The sequence below is a fragment of the Acinonyx jubatus genome, chromosome F2 (assembly GCF_027475565.1).
Source record: "Acinonyx jubatus isolate Ajub_Pintada_27869175 chromosome F2, VMU_Ajub_asm_v1.0, whole genome shotgun sequence".
NCBI lineage: Eukaryota > Metazoa > Chordata > Mammalia > Carnivora > Felidae > Acinonyx > Acinonyx jubatus.
The window spans coordinates 11,541,418-11,567,052 of NC_069394.1; the positions used below are offsets into that span (position 1 = coordinate 11,541,418).

Below are 25,635 nucleotides of genomic sequence, written 5' to 3' on the forward strand. Positions count from 1 at the left end.
CCGTCCTTTCAGAGACTGTTCCACACCTTCTCCGGGAAGTCATCCCTTCGCCGCCCTGTAGTTTTCTCATGAGTGTGCCTGCTTCTGCTTTGGTTCTTAAAACGTTCTGTTTGAGAAACTGAAAATAGCATTTGCGTAGTTTTTCCCCCTGTTCTAACAGTAATAATTTTGACATTTCCAGAATGTAATTTCTCACGAGTTCCATAGTTGTGCTAATTTAAGTACTACTGTTTTGATAGTGAATGTTCTTTGAGAAAACAGTTTTTTACCTTTTCCATTTCTTCTTCTCCTTAGATGAAAGGTTGTATCAAAGTTCTTAAGGACCAACCTCCCAATAGCGTAGAAGGTCTTCTAAATGCTCTCAGGTGTGTATATGTACATGTGCGTCTGTACAGAAAAAATATATGTAAGAAAATGCTTCAAAACGTGAATAATACAAAGGATATGAATATATATGTTCATGTTAGAAAAGTGCAGATACCATTTTGCTTATTGGTAACCTTGTGTTTAAATTTTCAGTTACAATATTTTTCCAATAAAGAGTGGGGTGTGTGTGTGTGTGTGTGTGTGTGTGGTGTGCATGCACAGATGAAAATAGCTTCATTTCTTTGCTATAGATTTTGGCTTTCATTTTTTGCTCCTCTTGGGATGTTTATTTTTTAATGAAAGTAGACCATGCTAATTGTAAATAAAATTCAGCCAACCCAGGAAAATTGAGAGCAAAAGAAGGAAATCACATAATCTCACCATTTTGAAATAAACCGCTGTTAATGTTTCGGTGTATATAGTCTTCCACAGTTTGTTCTTTATATTTGTAGATAGTCAAAGCTCTCTGATACTTATCTTTTTACAAATGTAATGCTATACAAACTCTTTTATAACTACCTCTTTTTCCTTAATATAGTGTATTAATATTTCTGTTTTTACAAGTATTTTTGTTACTTTTGTGTATTTCTTGTAATGAAAATAAACTTGTTATTTGATGTCTTCTCTTGCTTACACTACTCGATTTAGCTACTGTAGCTCCTAATAATGGTGGAATTGTTTTTTAAGGCAGGATTCTTTTTTCTTTTATTTTTCTTAAGTAAGCTCTAGGCCCAATGTGGGACTTGAACTCAGGACCCCAAGTTTAGGAGTTGCATGCTCTACTGACTGAGCCAGCCAGGCATTTCTTGAATGCTGGACTATTTTTAAATGCAAATCACAGCATATTATAACATCTTGACTACAGAGGTTTAATTTGTAGTGTAATTTATTTTCCTAACATAAAAGATAACTTGCTCATTGCTTATTTTGTGTTTAACACAAAAATTACATGAGCACAGAAATATTTATATAGAAACTTAATGAGGTCACAGGCCATCTTTGTTTCTCACTGCAGTCCACGTGATACATGAAAATGATTTCCAGTTCAGTCTTAAGTTTCTCCCATGTTTTATGAGCCAAACAGGTTGGTTATTCCTCTTGAATGCTTAGTCACACTTGGCACATGATAAAGCAGAATCTATGCTGTGTCATTTCAGTTGCATGGAACCATCAAAGGATTTTATTAAGATTATGAGAAATATTCTGTAAGCAGCAAGTGCCTGAATAAAGGAGGTCTCTTCTGAACAAATACCAGAAAGATTACGGAACATAGTATAACCATGAAAATCCTCATAATGTCAAGCTATTTCAGCCATAAGTCTGTCAGAAACCACAATGATTGGGAGTTTTTTACTCTGGAGGTTTTTACAGTGTGCACCTCATTTGTTTCACCCATAATCGTGCTATTGTGAACCATAACTACTCGATCTCTTTCTCAAGACTCCCCGGGTCCCAGTCAGCTCACTTTTTCTCCTAAGACTCTCCTTTCTTACTGGTTAGACTCTCCAAAGCCACCCAGTGACAGGGGACCTGTTCTGAAAAGGAAGAGAGAATTGGAGGCCAGGAGGGTCTGGTGTTATTTCTTTACTTCGAAGGGACAGTGGTCCACACATGAAGACTCAGAGTTTACTTTTGTTTGCAGTAGTTAAAGGTAGTTCAGTCTCTCCACTCTCAAATTAGGGCAGCGCTGGGCTGTGGGGCTAAGTGAGAGGTGGGGTTAAAGTCTTGCACACGCCAGTCTGTGTTTGAGGGGAGAAAAGCACCATTGAGGCAAGAGCCACCGGTCGCTTTTCAGTCTTCTTTGCACGTCTCTAACGGAAAGTAGAAGATGAAGGTTTTGTTGCAGAGATAACTCTCGAACTGTTTTCGTTCCCAGTGGATGTGTTTTGTGGTTGGTTCTCATTTTTCCACCTGGGAAGTTTCTTAAGGTTCATCGGTGTAGTTGATACTTAGTAGTAGTGGTTACAGTGAGTAACATTTTTGTAGCCCTGTAAGTTTACAGCGTGGTTTCCTCTTTATGACTGTATTTGATCTTGACCACAGCTCTGTGAAGTAGGGGATGGATGTGAGGTGTGGGGCATGTCTCCATTGTACAGCTACCTTGAGCTCTTGAGAGACTTACCGATTATATAGGCGATTAATCCATGTCAGACTCTGTCTTCACATTCAGGATTTCATTCTTCAAATCCCATATGCTTGATGCTGTACCATTGAGCCTTAAGGTTCCTGTGTGATTGAACCCTGGAGTGTTTTTGGAGTAACTGGGAGGGAAACAAAAATGCACATTCCCAGGCCACCGTACCCAGAGAGATTCTAAGGTCTGGTGTGGGGCCCACGCACCTCATTCTATAAGTAAACATCCTTGCTGATACAATGCTGGTGCTTTGAGAAACGTTGCTCAAACTAAATCACCCTCGCCCTTAATATGCTTCACTCACAGCAAAGGAGATACTATGTAAAAAGCATTTTATAATCCCCAAAGTGCTATGTAAATGTTCATTGTTAATTAAACCTTTAGCAAATGGAAAACACTTTTGTGGAATTACTTTCTGAGTAGCTGCTTTCCTAGAAATGCTCACTCCATCATTTTCCTCAGCCAGCAGTTAATAACCAAAAATTTTTAAGTTTTAATTGCACATGCATATAATAAGCTATTTATTTGGAGTGCTTCTGTATAGAAATAACACAGTGCCTCCAGCTTACAGGACGTGATTACAAGAAAGCAGCAAGTCCTGTCTACATTCAGTAGGTGGAGAAGTGGAACCAAGTGCCTTGATCATGAGAGAGAGCCAGAGCTCGGAGTTAAGGTTTAATGCTAGATAACTGCTGTCTTTATTCAGTTTCAGAGTAAAGATCAATAATAGTTGCTTCTCTTCAGTAGAAAAGTATATGCACTTGGAAAGGAACTTGGTTGTTATGCACAAAGTGACATAAACCCGTATATGTCCATACACTTTTGCACACGTTAGGTGGTAAAGGCCTTTTCTTGGTAAGAGTGTGGTGACGGGACAGGCCTCCCTCCAGTTGGCCCCGTTTGGCGGAAAGGACGTGAGACCTGTTACAAGTGCATGGTCTCATCCCGCAGAAGGAGCCAGAGCACTCCCGCTCCCGGTGTCACAACATTGCTGAGTAGCGATACGTGCGGCTGCTCTGAGCAGAGATGGTGGTGTGCCAGTTGGGGGCCCTCTGCCCTGTGAGGGAAAGGGAAAAACGGAAATGAAGACAGGGATGATGAACGTTTTTACTTCCTGACATCAGGAGGATATGTGTAGCTACATACGCTTTATCTGCACTTGGAAATGAAAACAGCTTTAGTCTTGGCTACATCACTTGCCACTTAATGTAAGTAATCCTTCATGGATGTTTTCCCCCAGCCTGGCTGCTTGCTTTCTCACCTGCCTTCCACAAATACTGGTTGAGCACCTGTCCCATGCCAGGTGCTTGGGTGTCTTTTCAGTAATATGTGAACAATTTGGAAGTGCCTTCTTTTTGGAGGGCAAAATTGTAGAGGATGTATCAGGTACTTAGTAAGTATTTGTGTCTTTACCTCTGCAAGGAGTTGAGTTCATATACTTCCTTTAGTTTTTCAATTGACTTGAGAACTAGCAAGAATTGGGTTTAAGTTTCTTGAACACACAAAGGCCATCTGTGTGTACTTTGCTTAAAGTTATATATTCCTGAAAGATGATATGTGAAATTTTCACAGGCCAGATTAACTGGTCCAGCATTAAGTTCTGTCCGAATTGTCTCCAAAATATGTCCCATATTCAAGCCTTGAGCACCTGTTTCCATTGCTGCTCATGTGGTCCAGGCCTTGCTCATCTCTCACTGAGTCCCCTGGAGCAAGCCCTTGGCTGGTCCCTCTGTTGGTGCCTCTGCTCAATGGCCAGAGCAGTCCTTCCAGAACATAAATAAAGGCCCACATCACTACCCTGTTTGATGTCCTCCACTGGCTTTCACTGCACTTATAATGACTTCCCAACTCCTCACTGTGGCCTGCAGTGTCCTCATGAGCTGGGCTTTCCCAGCATCTGAGGCCCCATCTAGTACTTTCCTCCTTTGCCCCTTATGTGAGTGTGTCACTGTCTGTCTTCTCTGCCAGGTTGTAAGAACCTGGAACAGTGCCAGATACATAATAGGCTCACTTACTGAATTTCGGCTATTAAAGGACTCCTATGGGGACTGTTCTCATAAAATAGTAATCACTCTTCATGATTCTTTACTTGTGGTTTACATGCTTATAGCAAAACACACCTACCTGGAAATAAGGCACTTCAAGAATGGAGATGTTTTGGGATGTGACAGTTGGAACTGTGGTAGTTAGTTGAGCTTAGATACAGACTAGAGTGGGGGCCGGCCTTTCTCTGTAAAGGGCTAGAGAATAAACACAGATGTTTTAGGATTTGGGGTTATGTGGTTTCTTGTCACAGCTACTCAACTCTGCCATTGTGGCAAGAAGGTGACCATAGAGAATACCTCAGTGAATCTGTATATGGCTGTGTTCCATTAAAACTTTTTATAAACACACTGAAATTTGAATTTCATAGAATTTCCACGTTAACATGAAATATTATTCTTTTGATTTCTTTCCCCGTTCATTTTTAGTGTAAAAACAGGGGCACCTTGGGGGACTCAGTTGGGTAAGCTTCTGACTTTTGCTCAGGTCATGATCTCACAGTTTGTGTGTTCCAGCCCCGCATTGGGCTCTGTGCTTGCAGCTCAGAGCCTGGAGCCTTCTTCGGATTCTGTGTCTCCCTCTCTGTCTGCCCCATCCCCACTTGTGCTCTGTCTCTCTCTATCTCAAAAATAAATAAACATTTAAAAAATAAGTGAAAGTGTAAAAATATACTTAGCTCACAAGCCATACAGAAATAGGCGGTGGGCTAGGTTGGGCCTCAGGTTGTACTTGCCAGTCCCTGAGATGGAGTGACAGCTGTTTCCCTGTGAGAGGGCGCAGCTCATTGTTTACCTTAGAATTTAACTGGATCGCTTCAGTAAGGTAGTTCTTCCTTAAGTAAAGAGCTATCGGATATGTTGTGCAGTAGGCGGTTAGGGTAAGCAGGGCAGAGCCTGAACGCAGCTGAAGCTGGAGAGAAAAGGCGCGATGCTGTGAGAGGAGAGTTTCGCCTACTTGCCCAGCTTGTGATAATGATGGAACCCGCGGTAGATCATGGTTTTCAGAATTCCCTAAAATAGCTGTTCTTATACTTTCAGGTACACAACAAAACATTTGAACGATGAGACTACCTCCAAGCAAATCAGATCCATGCTGCAATAGCAGCCCTGGGCGGGCGCCTGCTGTGGACAAAAGACAGTATTCTGCAGTGGCTGAGAATGCACAGTTTTTAGTGATTGCAATTACTATCTCATGTACTCCTGCTTTTTATTTCTTTCCTCTGTTCCTCTTCCCTCTTTTTTAATCATGTTCTCGTTCTCAAGACTTCTTTTCTGTGCCAAAACCAGTAAAGTTCTACTCTGAAGGGACACTGTCCTTTCGAATGGGCCATCTGAGGCAGCTAATTCCGCATTGCATTGGGGTCTCTACTGAGAAAAATTCTGTGACTTGAACTAAATATTTTTAAATGTGGATTTTTTTTGAAAACTAATATTTAATATTGCTTCTCCTGCATGGCAAAACTGCCTATTCTGCTATTTAAAAACCGTCAACGACTTTATTTTCTACTGCCGCTTTTTTCATGTGCAGCCAAAATGAAAATGTTTAAATTAACTGTGTTGTACAAATGGTACCCAACACAAACTTTTTTTAAATTAGTAAGACTTTTGTTTAAAGTTTTAAGTTTGCATTTTGACTTTTTTTGTAAGGATGTATGTTGTGTGTTTAACCTTTATTAACTAACGTTAAAAACTGTGATGTGTGCGTAGAATATTACGTATGCATGTTCATGTTTAAAGAATGGCTGTTGATGATAAAATAAAAATCAGCTTTCATTTTTCTAAGTGTGGCTTGGTTTACTGGTATTTTGTTTTTAGGCTTCTGAAGCCTTCCCCGTGCGTATTTTAATGGAATGCATACACGTGTAATTTCCCCTTCTTTTAGGGGAGAGCTGGGTGTTTTTAATAGTCTTTTTCTTCATTATTGTCTACGTGTGTAGTTTTCATTGCTTCTAAAATTTTGCTAAATGCAGGAAGATCAGTGATCTGGTCATTAGCTTGCCTTTTATTCTTGATTTACTCTTGTATGGGTGGTAGTAATAGAAGGAAAACTACATTTGCTCGATTCACAGTTCCCAGGAGTGAGAGGGAAGCCACAGGAAGCAAAGAGGGCGGAAGGAAGAACGGCCCTCAACACTGGGAGGACAGGGAGTGAGTGGTAAGAGGAACTTGACTCACTGGTGGTAGAAAACAAGGGCTTTTGTTATTTTAAGGTCATAAAACCATAATCGTGGAATCTAAATGTGCTGATGGGGAGAAGCAGTTTAAAGGTTGTCTAGTCCAGCTCTGGTGCACTTGAAGTGGTTAAGTGTGGAAGAGAATGCCAGAGGCTTCCGTCAAATCCTTCTGGCTTAATGGTGCCAGATCATGATGCCCACGGCGCCATGGTGGCATCCCTGCTGACCTTCCTGGCCTTCGTCTCACCCTCTCCCGGCCGGGCTCTTTGGCCAGGCTCAGCCGCTTGCAGTTTAGATAAGTTGTATGTGGTGTCACACCTCCCTAACTCTGGCTGGTCCCCGACCCTACCGCTCCCTCCCTCCCCTCACGTCCATTTGATGAGCAGCAGCTTGTGGGACCTTCTTCATGAAGCGTTCAGGATAACCTTAATCTCCGTCTTCTAAGACTATTAAAATGGGTTAAATAGTGGCTCACCTAAAAGAACGTCGACCCAGAACCTGAAAATACAACCTTATTTGGTAAAAGGGTGTCTGCAGATAGAATTAGTTTAAGGACCTGGAGAGGAGACCATCCTGAATTCGAGTAGGCCCTGAATCGAATGACAAATCCTTGTTAGAGAAAAGAAGGGGAAGCAGACACAGCAAAAGGCCATGTGAAAATGGAGGCAGATTGGAGCAGCACATCTGCAAGCCAGGGAGCCAAGAATTGCTGGCATTTGCCAGAAGCTGGGAGTCCTGGGACCAATCCTCCCTCCAGAAGACGGGCGTCTCCAGAGGGAACCAGCCCTCATTTCAGACTCCCGGTCTCCGGGACTGTGAGAGAACAAACACACTTGTGTTGTTTCAAAGCACCTGGTTGGTAGCACTTCGCTGTGGCAGCCCTGGGAATCTACCACGGGCATCTCGTCAAGCACCTCTGATACCTGACCGCTTGTGGGTACCTTTTCTGACTCTGAGAGAACCCACGAGGAGAGCCACGTCTGATTTTTCCCTCAGTGTCCCCAGGATCTCGCACAGGCCCCAGATTTGAGTAGAGGCCCAGTGAACGCCCGAATGGAGTGAATGCATACAAATAAGTCGTGACGCACCTGGAGTGGACAAAGTGACACTGCTGTGGCTCTTCCAGCCCCCACACTTCTTCACGCTCTGCGTACCGGAGAGTAAGTAGAAAACCCCTAATTCTAGACAGAGACCAGCAAACTGGTCTGTGGGCCCATTAACCCACCACCGATTTTTGTACAGCCTGTGAACTGAAAGTAGTTTTTACATTTTTAAAAGGTTGAGAAAAACCAAAAGGATATTTCATAGCACGTGTGAAGTATATGAAATTCAAACTCCAGTGTCCATAAATAAAATCGTGTTGGAACACAGCCTGACTCATTTGTTTACCTATTGTTTTTGGCTCCTTTTGCACCACAACAGTAGAATGGAATTCTTGTGACAGAGCCATATGGCCCTCAGAGGCGGAAATATTTACTACCTGGCCCCTTAACAGAAGGAGTTTGCCAACCCCTGCACTAGTTACAAGAGCAGGCTTGTTGGAGAACCTGGTGTCAGAGAAGTGGAGGCTACAGTGTGATGAAAGGAGCCATCTCTGCTGCCGTGGATTTAATTCCAGGTCTGATATTTGCCATTCAGATGGTCAAAGGGAACAAACAGGCAACTTCCCACCTACCAAGTCTGATCTCTTATTTGTGATGTCTGTTCTACAATGGAGGATTATGGGACTGGCCATGGGCTCCTCAAGAAAGACGGCCGGGATGAATTAGGGTCTGCCCTGCGTGCCGGAGGCGGGGAGTGACCCTGCTCTGAGTAGGTAAGTCTTAAATCTCTCTCGAAGCCAGCTTCCTTTGACCTGCCCATCTCCCCACCCCCCCGTTACCTCTAAAACAGTATCTGTACCTCTTCCTTCATGATGTAAAGTATCTGGTACATCCACTGCCCCATTTCTGCAGCCCTAAATGTGGATGAGCAGAATATTTCAGTCGGCTATTTTCGTCCTTACAGATTTGGGTTAAAAAGCACTCTGGACTATTTTATGGTTGCTCCAAATATTTTAGACTTGTCATAAAGATAATTAGCATTTGTTGGGGTGCCTGGGTGGCTCAGTCGGTTGGGCGTCCGACTTCGGCTCAGGTCATGATCTCGCGGTCCGTGAGTTCGAGCCCCGCGTCGGGCTCTGTGCTGACAGCTCAGAGCCTGGAGCCTGTTTCAGATTCTGTCTCCCTCTCTCTCTGACCTTCCCCCGTTCATGCTCTGTCTCTCTCTCTGTCTCAAAAATGAATAAACGTTAAAAAAAAAATTTTTTTTTAAAGATAATTAGCATTTGTGCTCAAATCTAGGTCTTTTGAGTTAAATTGCCATTCTGGTTCCATTTGAGAGTGCACTACCTTCCATTCCATAAATCCTTATAATCCCTTACTGAGCATATTTTTTCCTTTTTTTTTTTTCTTTTTTTTTTTTTTTAATTTTTTTTTTCAAGTTTATTTACTTTTGAGACAGAGAGAGACAGAGCATGAACGGGGGAGGGTCAGAGAGAGGGAGACACAGAATCCAAAGCAGGCTCCAGGCTCTGAGCTGTCAGCACAGAGCCCGACGTGGGGCTCGAACTCACGGACCGTGAGATCATGACCTGAGTGAAGTCGGCCGCTTAACCAACTGAGCCACCCAGGCGCCCCACGGAGCATATTTTAAGGCCCATAGAGTACAGTGTGATCACAAAAGATGGAATAGAAAGATCTGGGCATTAAGAGGAAAGCCGAGCCACGTCACTTTGGAACTCTGCCTCCTCAGTAAAATGAGAGAATTGAGGCAAAATCTCTAACGTGTGATGCCACGTCGTATATGTGTGTCTGTATATACCGCCTGCAGAAGGCGATAGGAATGTGAACCGTCACAGCACAGACTTAGGAGTTGGCAGACTTGAGTTTAAATCAGTGTGACTTTGGGTGAGTCCATGTCCCCATTTACAAAACGGGTAATATCGCGAGATACCTACCCTTTCCAGTGACCCCTGAGGATTATATTAGATAATGCCTGCAGTGTCCTATAGATATCAGAAGTGCTCACTGTCCATTTTATTATGACTATCATGACATTCAACTGTGTTAGAAACAGCAACACAGCCTATTCTGGGTGTCTTGTTGCCCATTGATTCTAGAGTAGTCAGTGGTACCAACTGTACCTCCCTCAGTTGATGAGGGTGCTGCGCAAAGCTGCACAATTTTAATGAACCCTTTAAAGATCCTATAACTAATGAACACTACCAGTGGTGGTGCTGGTTTTCTAAACGGACAGGCAATGAACTGCCTATGTGAAATGAAAATTAGCAACACAATTATTTTAAACATCGAGGTGTAGCGTGCTGATAGATTGTTCCAGTCGGTGTGTTCACAAGCTCATCTTTATGTCCGGAAATACTCAGAACCCCGCCCCCTCCACCTCCCCAGAGCCCACTTGGACTGTGTCCTAGCCCTGTAATAATGGATGCTGGTGGGTCTTTGGTGGAGGAGGGCAGCATGTTCTAGGTGTTTAGAGAGGGCATTCAGACAAAAGAAGCCACAGCAAAAGCAAATGTTGGTGTATATTCACTATGTGGTCTGAATAGTGTGTTGATACAAAACACCGGAAGCTTTCAAAAATTTTTTTGAAGAAATTCCTAAACAATGTGTGGTTGTAGGAGAAATAGCATGGCTTTTGTATGTGAGATAGACTTGGGTTCAGATTTTATGTCATTCATATTTATTCTGCCATCTCTTTACTCAAATGTAATTTTTTTTCAATTTTTTTAATGTTTGTTTATTTTGAGAGAGAGTGTGAGCAGGGGAAGGGCAGAGAGAGAGAGGGAGACACATAGTCCGAAGCAGTCTCCAGGCTCTGAGCTGTCAGCACAGAGCCCTACGCTCATGAACTCATGAGCCCTACGATCACGAGATCATGACCCGAGCCGAAGTTGGACGCTTAACCGACTGAGCCACCCAGGTGCCCCCAAATGCCCACTTCTTACATACGCTATTCCACACTTGGCTTTATTTGCATATTATTAAATAAAAAGTGTCTTCTTTTTGAATGCTGGGTAGTATTCCATTGTATTGATGGACCATAATTTACTTAACCATGCCCTTGTCTGATGGACTCTGTCTTCAAACTGTTGTAAACAACGGTGTGAGGATAAGCCTTGTACACACATCATGCACATGTGCAAGTATTGTGTCTCCTTCACTCTGCATCAGCCCTGGCCATGCTAATCTTACTGTTCCTTGAACACAGTGGGGGTCACTCCACTGTCCCAAGTCCTTTGAGGTGGCAGGTCCCCCGATCGGGATTATGGGTAGGCCATGCCCTCTATGTAGATGTAACCCTCCAGTGAGGCCTACCTTGACCCCTGCTGTTCAAAATGACAAACTCCCAGACCCTCCTCACTACCCTTACTCTACTTTTGTCTCCACTGCACTTGCCATTGAACATGCTGTTGTAGCCTGGGGTTTCCATGGGAAGCAGAGCGTGAGCAGGGACTGTGTGCTATCAGTAGTTAATTTTGGGAGGTGGTCCCAGCGAGACCAGAACCAGAGGCTGGGCAGAGTGAAACAGGCCAGGAGGGAAAGCCATGTGGTGAGAAGGAACCAGATTTGGTAATTTGAGGGAGAGCTACAGGCATCACCAACAGATTGGAGTCAAGAATGATCCTAGTTTGGGGCCTGAACACCTGGAAAGGAGGGATGGGCTGAGAAGGAAATGGGAAGGAAGTGAGTGGAACATATTTTACAGGAGCAGGGAGATTAGCTCAGTACACACTAGTATCTTTCACTAGTTGAGGGCTTCTGCCCTGAGATTCCAGCCCCCATTGGCCCAGTGGGGGAGTATTTCTCCAGAAGCATTTGGCAGTGAGAGGCTGGGAGGTGGGAGGAGCATGAGGGGTGGACATCAAAATGGTTTGGGTAGGGGAAAGACACCCATGTACGGGTTCTGGTCCCTCTTCTGCCTGTCAATGGCTTTATGACCCATTTTCCCTATTTCTAAGGTTCCACCTCATACCTAGAAAAGCTACTAAGGCAACACTGGCTTCCAGACTGTGTCCTGTGTGCTTTGGGGAGGTCCCAAGAAAGGGGAGAGCTGCACAGGGATGGCCAAAGGCAGATGAGGCACCCTGCCAGAGAGTCGTTTCTTTCAGTCCCCATGGCTACAAGGCAGCTCACCCCTCCTACCTCCTCTGCTGGCCACAAGCTAACAGCTCCAGAGACTCTGATTTAGCTGCTTGAAAGAGGATTTCAGACAAGGGCCATCCTGTGAGCACTGTTAGGATGGGATCTCTAGAGGGTCCTACAAAGGGAGGAAAATGATCTGGAGCCACTGTATGTGAGTATGCTATTAAAGGGGTACAAGCACATGGAGTAATGGTTCACAACCCTCCTGGGAGCTTGAGCTTTCTGGGTGTGATCTGAAACTGGCCCCTGTAATCAGAGGGCAGGGAGAGACCTGAGAAAGAGGCAGACCACTCCAGGCTGGTAGGTGGCAGTTTTATTTATTTTTATTTTTATTTTTTAATGTTTATTTGTTTTGAGAGTGAGAGAGAGAGAGAGAGCACGCATGTGCGCACAGGTGGGGGAGGGGCAGAGAGAGAGGGAGACAGAGAATCCCAAGCAGGCTCCTCATTGTCAGCGCAGAGCCCGATGCAGGGCTGGATCCCACGAACCATGAGATCGTGACCCGACCCGAAACCAAGAGTGGAATCCTTAACCGACTGAGCCACCTGGGCACCCCAAGTAGGTGACAAGTTTTAATACCAGCAAAGGGAATTTACATACGTGGTGTGTCTTTGGCAACAGCAAGTCAAATGGATTCCTGTACCTGCCCTCCAAATCTTGAAAGTTTATAAAGAGGCCCTAACTGTGCTCATTCACATACACAGCACGTAGGTGTTTTCAACATCACATCACCATCTGAAGTCTGTGTCCTTGGAGCAGTCTCTGGGAGCAGGAAAGTCAAGCAGAACCCACATTCCAAGGACAGGGCTTGGGGTGAGGAGTCTTGGAGTGCCTGGGTACCATTCACAGATCAATTGGTGGTCACATCTTTTTGATGATGTTCTCCAACATGGAGATATTTTTACCCCTGCTTTACAGGAGAGGAAACAAGTTCAGAGAGGGTAAGAAACTTGCCTAAGGTCACGCTCCTGATAGAACCAACGTCAGTCCAAATCTATTGGTTTCAGAGCCCTTACTGTGTGTTACATTATTTTTCTCCATCTAGATGATGATGATAGAACCTCACTTTCTAGAACTAGTTTGATTTAATTGGTACATTGTTGATTCAAATTACAATCACTTCTAAATTCAGGCAAAATTTACTTTTCAAGAAAATTGTGTTTAGAAATATATGCATTATGAAATGCAAGCTGATGCAGCCACTCTGGAAAACAGTATGGAGGTTCCTCAAAAAACTAAAAATAGAACTACCCTATGACCCAGCAATTGCACTACTAGGCATTTATCCACGGGATATGGGTGTGCTGTTTCAAAGGGGCACATGCACCCCCATGTTTATAGCAGCACTATCAACAATAGCCAAAGTATGGAAAGAGCCCAAATGTTCATCGATGGATGAATGGATAAAAAAGAATGAAATCTTGCCATTTGCAACTACGTGGATGGAACTGGAGGATATTATGCTGTGAAATTAGAGAAAGACAAAAATCATATGACTTCACTCATATGAGGACTTTAAGAGACAAAACAGATGAACATAAGGGAAGGGAAACAAAAATAATATAAACACAGGGAGGGGGACAAAAGAGAAGAGACTCATAAGTATGGAGAACATACTCCATAAGTATGGAGGGGTTGTGGGAGGGGGGAATGGGCTAAATGGGTAAGGGACACTAAGGAGTCTACTCCTGAAATCATTGTTGCAATATATGCTAATTTGGATGTAAATTTTAAAAAATAAAATAAATTTTTAAAAATATGCATATGGAACAACATTTATATTATGTCGGCCAGCCCACAAAAGAGAATCTGTTAATTGCCACTGGATGTCCATTCCCTCCTCTGCAAAAGGAGGGATTCTTGCTAGGAGAGAAAACAGGCCAATCTGTATAATGAGGCTCCGAGAGGAGGAGGATGCATGAGGAGGAAGAGGGAGATGGAAGGCAGATGGCCCCAGTAAGGAGAAATCAGTGCAGGGGTGGTTAGAGGTGCTGGGGCAGCTGCAGGAGGTGAGGACATGGGAAAGGGAAGCAGATAATGTAGACCATGTGTATGGATTCATCTAATGTCCCTTAAGACATGTGAGTAGACAATGAATCCCTTTTAAAGTACTTGCCACTGTTTAACTCCTTGATTAAAACTGGGGGGCTCTGCCCCTAAAAGCAGCATGCAAAAAGAGAGGCGTGGCTGTTTTGATGGACCAGTGGACTCAGGCAGCAGAGAATGGGGGCAGTGCTGGCCTCCTCGCTCTCTCCACAGGAGGCGCCACACCAGCTCTCAGGTCTGAGAAGATAGAAGATACACAAACTGGCAGAAGGATGCTTTCGGAACTCCAGGGGTTGGTTCAAGGTCTGCAAAGATCCCCTTGCTGAAAACCTCCCTTCTTATTGTACAGAGAATGTCTAATGACATGCACACAATGTAATGCATTTTTTAATACTTTATATATTTTTGAGAGAGAGAGCGATCAAGTGGGGAAGAGGCAGAGAGGGAGACCGGGGATCAGAAGTGGGCTCTGTGCTGACAGTAGATAGCCCGACTCCGGACTCGAACCCACCAAGCGAGATCATCACCTGAGCCAAAGTCCAATGCTTAACCGACTGAGACCCCCAGGCGCCCCTGTAATGGCATTTTTTAAAAAGCAGCTTTACAAAAATAATTTATCACATTGGCCTGCAAGATAATTTGTATGAATGCATGGGGAAAATACTGAAGGGATAAATACCAAAAGGTCAATACTGCTTATCTCTGGGGAGTGGAGTTCTGGAGGTCGAAAGGTTCTTCATTACGTTTCTGAGATTTTGTTTCTTTTATGTTTACAAGGGCCATTGTTTTGATTGTTAGGTAAGTTTTATCAGTGGAAATGAACATATACAGTGACTGCCCGGACTGGGCAAAACCAGGGCACCCGGCACGGGGTTTGTTTCCGGCTTGGGAAGCTCCGCTAAGGTAAAGAAAACGGAGCCGGGGCTCGAAGACCGGCAGCTGACACACGTGCTCAGGTTCTTGCCCCGCGCCTTTCCCACGTCCTGCGCGCGCCCTGCACGCACACGCACGGACCCACACACGTGCACGCACACGCATGCGCCCTCCTTCACAGCGCACACACGCCTCCGCCATGTTGGCTAATGAGAGTTTTACCAGAGATACTTCCTGCTGTGAAAGGGGTCCGGCTGCTGCTTTGCAGCGATGCTGGCAGTGGCCCCGCAGCTTTCCACAGCCAGACGCAAGGTTACGGGAAGGGGCCCAGCGTCCGGTTCCGCGGACGACTTCCGCCGCAGCGCGCAGGCCCAGAGTGGGACGTGCTCCTATCTACCCCCCCCCCCCCCCCCCCCCCCCCCCCCCCCCCGGCAGGAGGGGAAAGCAGGCGGGAGGACAGCGGCGGGCCGCGCACGTTCGGGAGAGATTGCCGAGCCCTTCGTTCAGCTGGGGAAGGGTCTGGCAGCTTCCTCCAGAACAGCGAGACGATTGTTACCAATAGCCGCCTCACACAGTAATAGCCGACAGCCAAGCCCCGTTGTGAGCACTCTTATGTACAACTTTTAAGTCTTCGCTACGGTCCAGAGCTGGGGATTCTTCTTCCCGTTTCGGAGGGGCTGATGTTGGAGGAGGAGGCACAGGGAGGGGAGTAACTCGCCCAGAGCTACACAGCTGTCCGAGGTGGGGCCGTGGATGGAGACGGGCTGTTCTGGATCCAGCTTCTACTGCCTCTCATGGTGGGCTCGTGGATAGGGCCCAGGCCCAGCCCAAGGTGAGACCCTAAACTAACCGGCGTCCCTGCGCCCCCGGGTCTGGGTGACTAATGTCTGCAGACCAGTCCTGAAAGGGGTGGAAGGGAGTGTGTGAGCCAGTCCTGGTGGGGCCTCATAGTCCGCTGTGGCCCAGAGCGACCGGTACCCTGGAGGAGGCCGTGGCACCTTTCTCAGGCGTTGGCCTACACGGCGGGGTCGGCCGCCATCTGCAGCCCTGCGAGGGACCCATAGAGACCGGTGTGGCACCAGGTCAGGCTCCCACATGAGTTAGTGGCTGGGCCCCTGCATCTCCAGTCCACAGCTCTCCACCAGGCTCAGGGAGAGGGCTGCATTCTGCAGGGATGAGAGGACTTCCGGTGGGAGGGAGGAGGTTGTTTCCTCCATCGGATTAAAGTTGGGCTCTAAGATGCACACCACCTGCAAGGAAGCATCCGGAACGGACAGACAGGTCTCCCGGGTCCCGCATCAGTGGAACCCACCCTGAGGGTGGGAGCCTGGGGCCAGTGCTCCCGCATCCCCCACCATAGCTGAGGTTTGGCAAAATTGGGGACCCAGGTAGTGTACCCCCGACACCGCCTTTCCTGCCCTGGCTGGAGTCATCGGTTTCCAACACTGCCCGGTGGCTCCCAGCCACTGCCGGTGCTGTTCTGCCTGGATACTGCTCCCCTGGCTTTTCATCCATGCAGTCATGAACTGCCTGAGAAATGCCCCCGAGCCCTGTGGTTGGTGTTGCCATAGCCACCTGTTTGAGCAGAAGCAGGCACTGTCTCTTGTTGCTGGTTTGCACAGTCCCTTAACCCAACTGCAAGGGGTCGAACCTCTTTCACCTTTGTATTCTCAGCCCCAGCATTGGGCCTGGTGGCACAGGGGTGGGCTCAGCATAATCCACAAATAAACCCGTGCATGACTGAATGCGGCCCACCCAGCAGAGGCTGCACAGGCCTGGGTGCTGAGGAGTAAGAGCCAGGGAGTGCTCCTTCTGTGAGTGAGGGCTGATAAAGCATCCTGGAGGCTCTCACCAGCTTCATTTGCTGGGGTACCATCCCTCTGCCCAGGGCCTGGGCCAGCAGGCAATGTTGGGTGTCACTCAGCACTGTTGAGAGATAGTGAGGGCCACCGAGCGTCAGAGTCATGCTGTGTCTCTCCTCGTGGGCCCTGGAAGCCCAGGAAAGGCTGGGATGCTGGAACCCTAAAGTGGAGAGAAGTCCCATTAGGTAGCTTCGGGGCCATCCTTCCCTAGAAGGTTCAAGAAGGTGGGAACTGAGCCTTCCCTGGAAGTGCTGAGTGGTCTTGAGTAAGTTGCCACCCCTTCCACCCCCTCAGTTTCGCTAAAACACGATCCATGAAGGGTATATGGCGGGCTTCACCTTACACAGGGCTTTGTGAGCTGGTTACTAGCCAGGATAATGGTGGTTCCTCATCCTGTCCGGGAAGGAACTAGGACGAGAACCCAGGTTGGCCTTTTCCAAACATGAAGCCCAATCTTGGGAAACAGCATCCTTCTAGGCCCATGGGGCATCCATGCAGGGGGAGGGAACTAATGGATGTTGGGCACCTATGATGTGTAGACGTGTGTTGGATAGATCCAAGCCTATGGGTAATACAGGCAATAACTCTTGCCTTTGTGGCACTTACATTTCTGGCAGGGGGAGACCAATGATAAACAATAAACTCAATTAGCCTCATGAATATCTTGAGGGTGCAAAGGTCCTGAGGCAGAAGCTGGTCTGAATTGTTCAAGTAACACCAGCACAGAGAGTTCTGTGGTTGGAGTGGAGGAAGCAAGGTGGAAAGCCGTGAAGGCCAGTGGTAAGGGGACTATCAAGGGAGAGCTGATGGAGGCCTGTGGGGTCTGAGGCCTCTCTGTGTGTGGTGACAGGGCCAAGGCCTTGCTGGTCAGCAGCACTGGCAGTTAGGAGGAAGCACTGGGAATCTGCTGAGCACTTCGGCACCTATCCATCATGGAGCCTTCAGAGATGAATGGCTGCCGCTGCACTACCATCCCCCAAATCTCATGCTGGTTCCTCTTTTGGAGGATTCTCACCCAGAGCTATACAGGGAAGGGAATTCTGGGAAGCGAAGATCCCAGCTTCCCAAGGTGACAATTGAATAGCCCGTTCCAGTCTTCAATCCCCTTGTCCTGCCTGTCCCAGTACTTCTGTCGACACCACTGGCCACCAGCGTGGGGAATCCTGTTCCTGGCTCCTCCCGTGAGCCTTGCCTCTGTTCTGGGTTGGAGCAGGGCCCCTGCTAGACACTCTCATGCCGTTGGCAATTCCCTGTCTGTATTGGTGTGATGTCTGTCTCTGTTACAGACTGAAAGAGGAGAGTGGAGATTTCCTAGTGCCTTGTTGACACACACTGGGTGCTCAGTAAATCATCGCTGAAGGAAGGGCTGGAGTGTCCTGCGAGGTGAGTGCCACTTACCTTCACTTAATGCACAAGCAAAATCAGGAAATGGGGGCTGTGCTTTTCCATGCTGACTTTTGGCAGGGCTTGGACACAGAATCAGACGCAAGTGGGCATGGCCTGGGACCGTCTAGAGCAAGGGTGAACAGCAGAAGGCCCGCTTGGAGAGTGTGGACAGGGAACACAAGGGCTGCTGGGCAGGGGCCTTGGGAAGCCTTCCCTCTGGACTCTTCTCCCACCCCAGCCCCTTGTATATCCCTTTTACCCAGGAGATCTCCAAGAATGCAGAGGATGGCCCTGCCTTTCAAGGCCAACAGTCTGCCTGAGGGGTTCCAGAGAGTACTTAGGATGAAGCCCCCAGGGCCACCGAGCTGTCCCAGCACCCCAGTGTCCAGGGCCTGTTCCAGCTGTAGGGCAGGGGCAAGGGGGAGCAGGGAGAGACAGGCTGCAGGTCTCCCTCTCTGCTCCCTGACCCCGCACCCCACCACCCAGGCTTCTGTTCCCCATCCGCTGGCACTGTGTCCCCTCTGACGCCAGTGAGGATGGAATGAGCCTGGGTTCTGATGCCAGCAGTGCTGAACCAGGTCCCTCCTTTGGGTTTTAGTGAGCAAATGTTCAGGGAGTGTCTGACACAATAGCGGGCACAGGGCTGTGCCTGGTCACCCCAGGGCCAGCCTTACCATGCCATCCATAGTTAGGTGCTGCTGAGACCCAGAACGTGTCCCACTCCTGCCTCTTGTTCCCCTGTGCCTCCCCTCTTTCCTGGACCCCAGTCCCCAGGCCCTGGTCTGGCCTATGGGTCCCTTACCATGTCCTTGAGCTCCTGCAGGGCCTGGGGGGCTGTGAGCAGCTCTTGGAGGGCACCTCACAGCAGGTGCCGCAGCTCTGGAGGCAGCGTGGCCGGGTCCTGCAGCTGGGCACCCACCTGCCTTCGCGGGCCCTGGAAATTGGGCTCCTCACCCAGGGCCTGTGGAGAGAGACTATAGGCCCCCACTGGTTTCTGTGCCCAGGCTCCCTGCCCAGGGCCAGCCAGACTAGATCCTTCAGCCTAACCAGGAGGTCCTGGTGTCACCGTCCTGTCCTGATGAAGCTTCCGCCTGATGCAGAGCACAGCATTCTTTCATCTGCCTCCTTCTCATTTCTTCCTCTCCTCCCCTCTCCCCTCCCCTCCAGCATTTACTGAGTACCCGCCACATATGGGGTGGCAGTCATGGTTCCTGTCCTTATTTCCCTATTTCCCCTACCTCACTCTTCTTCCCCTCACTCCCCTCCCACTCACCCCTGCTCAGGGCCCATGCTTCATGGGCCCTAGAAGATGGCCCTCCCTGCCCCGAGTGACATGGGGTGACTACATGGTGGTGGGGAAGGGACTCCCAAGAGCGGTGTCAGGACATTGTCTGTGGGAAGGGATGGCTTCTGCTTGGGTACAGGCCCTGGGCAGGGCTACTCACCTCCACAGACAGGAAAGCTCTGACAGAGCTTTCCTTCAGGCAGGTACAGAATAGCTGTGTGGGAGCACAGGTAGGGCAAAAGAGAAAGTGCCCGAGAGGAAGTCAGACAGCAGTTATGGGGTCCTACGGTGTACTGGCCATAGAGCCAGGGACCTCACAGCTTTCCTCCTGTGGCCTCACAGTACTCTGTGGGTAGCAGCCTGAGCCCCTTTATAGACGAGGATGCTGAAGCTGGAGATGTTTCGTAACGTCTCCAGGGCCATGCAGATGGCAGACAGCAAAGCCATCATTCAAACCTCAGTGCACTGGACTCTTAAGCTCATGCTTTTTTCAAGAGGGTGCGGGTGGCCAAATCTTCCTCCCCCAGCTAAAGTCAACCCTCAGATTCAGCAGGCCAGATCTGAGCACCCGAGCTGTCCTGCCCTGGGCTCAGTCCCCAGCCCCTCTCTGGGCTGCAGCACTGATGGGAGAGCAAAACTCCCTCCTCCCACCAGTCACTCCTGGGCCAGGGATGGGCAGGACCACCAGTCTGCAGGATTCTGTGTGCTAATTAGATGACACAAACCTTCCTCCCATCAAGTGCAGCTCCCCCCTTGTCCCCAAACCCCGGGGCCAAGTGGGACACGGACTGGGTAGTAAGCCCTCCTTGACAGCTGAGCTCAGGGCTGCCTCTCTCTGCACGTCGCATCCTTGCAGCAGCTGCCAGAATGTGGACCTGGCTGGCTGAGTGCTCAGGCTCCTGGGAAATGGTCTCCCTCTCCCTCCTCCTGCCCCTCTGCCTGCTCTCCCAGAGGGAGACTCGTGTCTCTGCTCCTGACCTCCAGCCTCCACTTACCCCAGCAGTTCTCTTTGATTACTAGCTGAAGCACCCTGTAGGCCGAGATGGTGCCCTGGGGGATGGTCTCTGTCTTCTCTTTGACCATGTGGCTCTGACTCTGGATCTAGGAGGGGGGCAGGGAGAATAGGACCTCAGGTCCCCGCGGGATTTGAGAACCTGCAGGAAGGTGGTTAGGAGCAGCAGGAACAGGGGATAGGGAGGAGGGACTGCCGTGGTCTCTCTTGATCATCAGCATAGGGGCTTTAGAGGTTGGAGGGGAGAGGAAAATCCCACAGCACGGGATGGGGGACCCTCAGGCCCAGTCAGGACAGCAAAGTATGTTGCACACAAGATATTTCCAGAAAAAAACCCAAGGCATTCTGGGGTCAAAGCAACACGCATTGGCATGATAAAAACTTCCCCCAGTAAAGAAATGGGTTTCACTTGGTGTCGTTAAGCACTGTCCAGAGTTTGGAGTGCTGGCTTTGGGAACTGCTGAGCTGGAGTCCTGAGGCCCTGCGGTTGGATCACCTTCAAATGCTCTGAGACCTCCCCTGTCCCTGGCAGGTGGAGAGTGATGTGGCTCGGGAGAGCCCTGGGAGGTGGAGGCCCACGCAAGCTGGGACTCCTGACGTGGTGCCCCTGGTGTCACATTCCCGCCCTTCTCCCACAGGGAAAGTGCAGATTGAAAACAACAGTAAGAGAATGCCTCCTGTCCCCTGGCATGTAGCTGGCCTGAATAAGGACTGTGAATCTAGCTCCCCCACAGCTAGACGAGGCCGTGTGGCCAGGTTCTGGCCAGTGGGATGTAAATGGAGGCGGTGTGTACCGGTCCTTTCCTCCCTCCTGGCTGCAATGTGGACGTTATACGTGGAGCTGGAGCAGCCGTCTTGGAGCAGGAGGTGACAGCCATACACCGAGGTGGCAGAGGGACAAAACAGAAAGAGCCAGGTCTCTGATCACCACTGTCTGCCACTGCAGCCCTTAGGCTCCTATCTGGACTTTGACCTAAGAGAGGACTCCTTTTCTGGTTGAGAGCCACTGTCATTTCAGGATCCCCATCACTTACCACTAGGGTGACTAACTGTCCTGATTTCCCACGGAAAGTCCTAGGTCCCAGGGAAGTCCTAGTCTCAGGCAAACTGGGAAGGTTGGAAACGCTACACTGACCCTAGTCCCACAGCACACCTGGAGTCACCTGTAGTGAGAGATCAACCGCAAATATTTAATCCCAAGGTGGTTGCCTGCTCCCCAGCTGCTCCCACCTCCCCTTACATTGTCCCTTGTCTTTCCCACAACTGCCAAGTGGAGCAAGGCTGCGTGTTTTAACATCTCAACCCTTGATTAGAAGGCCAGCCATCTGCTGTGTTCAGAGGCGGTGCTGCAGTGTAACTAGCTTTTAAGCACGTGGATGTTGGAACCAGGTAGGCCCAGGTCTGGATTTTAGCCCCAGCACTTGCTGGCTGTGTGCTCCTGAGCAAGCAGTTTAACCTCTTGGAGCTACGGGTTCTGTACCCCAAAACCCTGACCTATGGTACTTACGTTATGGAATCATCAGGAGGAGTGGATGAGAAAAATTTATAGAGAACATTTTGTACTGTGTTCTAGCTTCTAAAAAGTATTTAGCAACGGCAGCTGGAGGTGGACTGATCTGTGACCCCTGCTCACCTGCGTTCCTGTGGCCCGTGAGAGGTGAGGCCGACTGTGATGCTGAGTCTTGCTTCATTTGTGGGAGATGAGAGTCCCAGAGCCCCAGGATGCTAGCGTGGGACCCACACTTCCTGTGTCACAGTGGGGACCTGAGGCCCACAGGTACTAAATGAGCTAAGGACTGCGTTGGTGAGGAGCAGATCTGGGCCTTAGAGTGGCTCAGGCACCTTCCTCACACTGTTGCCTAATTTAATCTTCCCCTGGTTCTGCAGCCCAGCCTCTTGGGCTGGAGCCAGCAAACTCGGAGGGTCAGGTGACTGGCTCAAGGCCACACGGCTAGCCAGGGGCAGGGCTGAGATTCATACCTAGGTACCCCTGGTTCCAGAGCTGATGTAAACCCCCTAGACTGTGGTAGCAATGCCGGCAGCACATAGAATCACCTGAGGGAGTTCTAAAAATCCGAGCGAGTGGATCCTCTTCCAGTCCAGTTAAACTAGAATTGGGAGGGGGGCACCTGGGTGGCTCAGCAGTCGAGCATCAGACTCTTGATTTCGGCTCAGGTCATTATCTTACGGTTCGTGGGATCGAGCCCCACGTGGAGCCCTCCGTTGGGCACTGTGTGGATAGCTCAGAGCCTGCTTGGGATCCTCTCTCTCCCTCGCTCTCTGCCCCTCCCCCCCAACACGTGCTTTCTTTCTCAAAATAAGTAAATAACTTAAAAAACAGACTTGGCAGGGGCAGTGTTGGGCACTGGCATTTTCAAATAAAAACCAAAACAGCTTTCTAGGTGACTCTAACCTGTCATCAGAGTTGAGAACCATAACACAACCACCTGGGAAGCCCATTCGTGTTTAGAGGGGGCGAGTCTTAGTGGGGCAGTCGTTTGGCAGGAGTTGGGCTGGAAGGGGAGCTCTTCGGTGGCTGTCAGCAGCCCCAAGGCACACCCTGCACCTTTGCATGGCCCGGCCCAAGGAAGGCCAGCTGTCCCGCTCCCTCTGCGTTGCTGAGGCCTGAAGAATGGTGTTCCGCGTGTTCTCCATGGCCTGTCACCACATACAGGCTCTCCTTCTTCTGGCTTTGTGGCTCCCTGAGGAACAAGGGCTTCAGAGCCCTCAGTTTCCTGCAAGGGCGTGTAGGGGCAGGGTGCGAGAAGTGGTGGGGCTTGGGAAGGTCTCTCCCCTGGTGTGGCGGCCTAGGCCTGGGGACTGCTTGTTTAAGATCACTTAGGGGTGGTTGGAAAAGTAGAGAAGCTGAGGTAAGTGTGATACATCTGTCTCCTACAAGGTTTAAAATGTCCAGGGGCTCCTCGGTGGCTCAGCCAGTTAAATGTCTGACTTTGGCTCAGGTCACGATCTCACAGTTCGTGGGTTCGAGTCCCGTGTTGGGCTCTGTGCTGACAGCTCAGTGCCTGGAGCCTGCTTCAGATTCTGCATCTTTCTCTCTCTCTCTCCACACCTCTCTGCCCCTCCCCTGCTTGTGCTCTCTCTCAAAAATAAATAAACATTAAAAAAGAAATGTCCAGACCAGAGGCTACCATGTAGCCTCTACAAGCTGACCTGGACAAGAGGCTTATGTTTATGTGGCTCGTGGTGTTCAGAATTTTTCACATAAAATTGGTAGGTTTCGCATAAAAATCTTGATTTCTGGCTTCTCTTAAAAAATAGTGCCACTGAGGGGCACCTGGGTGGCTCAGTCGGTTAAACATCTGACCCTTGATTTCAGCTCAGGTCATGATCTCACACTTTGTAGGATTGAGCCCCTGTGTTGGCCTCTGTCCTGACAGCATGGAGCCTGCTTGGGATTCTCTCTCTCTGCCCCCCTGCCAAAAAAAAAATTGAAAAAAGAAACCGGTGCCACCAAGCTCACATTCCTGCCTGGCAATAGCCCTGGCAGCCACCACTCAGCATCAGGCAGGCCTGTGTCTCTGGTTTGCCCCAGTCTTCAGCACGCCCTGTTGCCTCACGTACGGCAGCTGCCACATGGCTGTTGTTTTTCCTGGCCCTAAAACATCTGGGTTGAAATCTCTGACGTAACATAAGCCCATCCCTGGGCCTCTGGACTCACGGCTAGTAGTGGACTCTTCAGAGGGGCTTTGCCTGAGGCCTCCAGCTGGTCAGAGCCTGGGGTTTTCCTTTCCTGCCTCCTGATTCCTACTCCAGCCTGGAGGGCCCCTGCCCACAGATAGACCTCAGCCAGGAGAGCCCGGCCTGCCTGGCTGGCCCACCTGACTCTCCTCTCTTCTCCGTTAGAGTCTCCCGGGTGAGAGGGGGAGCCGTGAGTGTCTGTACGGTCAGTGTGGAGTTTTGGGTCACCCCACTGCTCCTTGTCTCCTTCCCCGGCAGCCCGGGGCTCACACTGATGGCCCCTATCGTGGCTCCTGCCACCATCACCTGGATCTGGATGGGTTGGCTCCGGGTCACCTCCGTGGGAAGAGGTCCAGAGTGGACCCAGGTAGCAAGGGAGGCAGGGTTGAGTGTGGCTAAGGCCTCAGTCCTGGGTTCCAGTTTTGCCTCCACCACTTACTGGCTGGGTGTGAGTGACCCCGAGCAAGCCAGTAACTCTTGGAGCCTCAGTTTCCCCATCTAGAAAAGCCGGGGTGGGAGGGTGTTCAGGGGAAGAATGGCAGGGTCTTCCCCGAAGGGTCTTTTGAGGATTAACCGAGGAGCTGCCAATGTGGTCCTGGCACACAGCAAGCACTTGATCCCTTAAACAACATTATTGTTGTTTAAAATTATCATTACTTCTTAACACAGCTGGGGACAGGAGGAAGAAAAAAATAGGTTCCTCCTTCCCCTACATGGAAGATGGGTGTCTGTGGCATGCTCCTGGCCAGGCAGACCGGGGTCTGTGTGTCTGGGCGGAGGGTGTCAGCTTTCTCAGTCACATGAATCTCTTTTTCGTGACAATCTGCCACCCACAGGCACCACCTGAAAGTACCTGGTGGTGGTGGGGGGAGGGGTGGGGGGGGGCAGGCTCCAGCGTGTTCATGAGGGAGAATTCTGTGGGGATGAGGGCGGTGTCCCAAGCCAGGGGTGACATCTGTGCTTCTTCCTCACCAGGCAGAAGGGGAGAAAGTGTGGGGTGCTGTTCAAGCTGTCGACAGGCACCAGCTCACCTCTCCTGGCCAGTTCTCTGACCACACTCTTAGTGTCCCTTGCAAACAGGGACGATACGTTTCTGGAGGGGTGAAGAGGCAGGTGTCATACACAGCTGTGGGGACCTTGGTGAATGCCATCAGCTGGACTGAATCACGAACGGAAGTGTGAGGAATGGGGAGCCCTGAGCAGATTTCTCCCAGGGCTGGGTTCTGAAGTCAGCAAGGTGGGTAGAAATCACAGATGGTCAAAACCACCCCCAAAATACCCTTTAAATCATTTCCCTCCTGCGGGCATGGGACCCGGAGGAGCTCCAGGGCCAAGGACTCCCTTCTCTTAATTTTAGAACACGTGTTCCCTTGGGAACTAAATCCCCCTGCTACTTGGTTGCCTCATCGGTGAAGTAGAAATTTACCCAGATTTATATAAAACAGAGATAATTATTATCTATAACAATACTTGCTCTAGTGGACTGTTACGAGGACTAACAATGTTGATGTTTGTAAAGTACATACCACATGGTAGATGTTGATAAGCTGTC

The 25,635-nt window shown here is 49.1% G+C and overlaps 1 protein-coding gene and 1 long non-coding RNA gene across 12 annotated transcripts in view; both read left to right on the forward strand.

Moving 5' to 3' along the window:
• Positions 1 to 6,324, forward strand: part of CYRIB (CYFIP related Rac1 interactor B) — a 147,399-nt gene extending 141,075 nt beyond the window's left edge. For all 11 annotated transcript variants that reach the window (XM_053208339.1, XM_053208344.1, XM_027063907.2 and 8 more), the window contains 2 exons: positions 295 to 365; positions 5,581 to 6,324. In XM_053208339.1, coding sequence (XP_053064314.1) covers positions 295 to 365; positions 5,581 to 5,644 — 135 coding nt within the window. In that variant the 3' untranslated portion in view covers positions 5,645 to 6,324. The remainder of the gene's footprint in view (positions 1 to 294; positions 366 to 5,580) is intronic.
• Positions 6,325 to 15,327: 9,003 nt separating this feature from the next.
• The window catches only part of LOC113600456 (uncharacterized), a 30,406-nt gene continuing 20,098 nt past the window's right edge, over positions 15,328 to 25,635 (forward strand). Inside the window, exons 1-3 of the long non-coding RNA XR_003421446.2 lie at positions 15,328 to 15,671; positions 17,988 to 18,084; positions 21,958 to 22,041. This is a non-coding gene — a long non-coding RNA (uncharacterized LOC113600456). The remainder of the gene's footprint in view (positions 15,672 to 17,987; positions 18,085 to 21,957; positions 22,042 to 25,635) is intronic.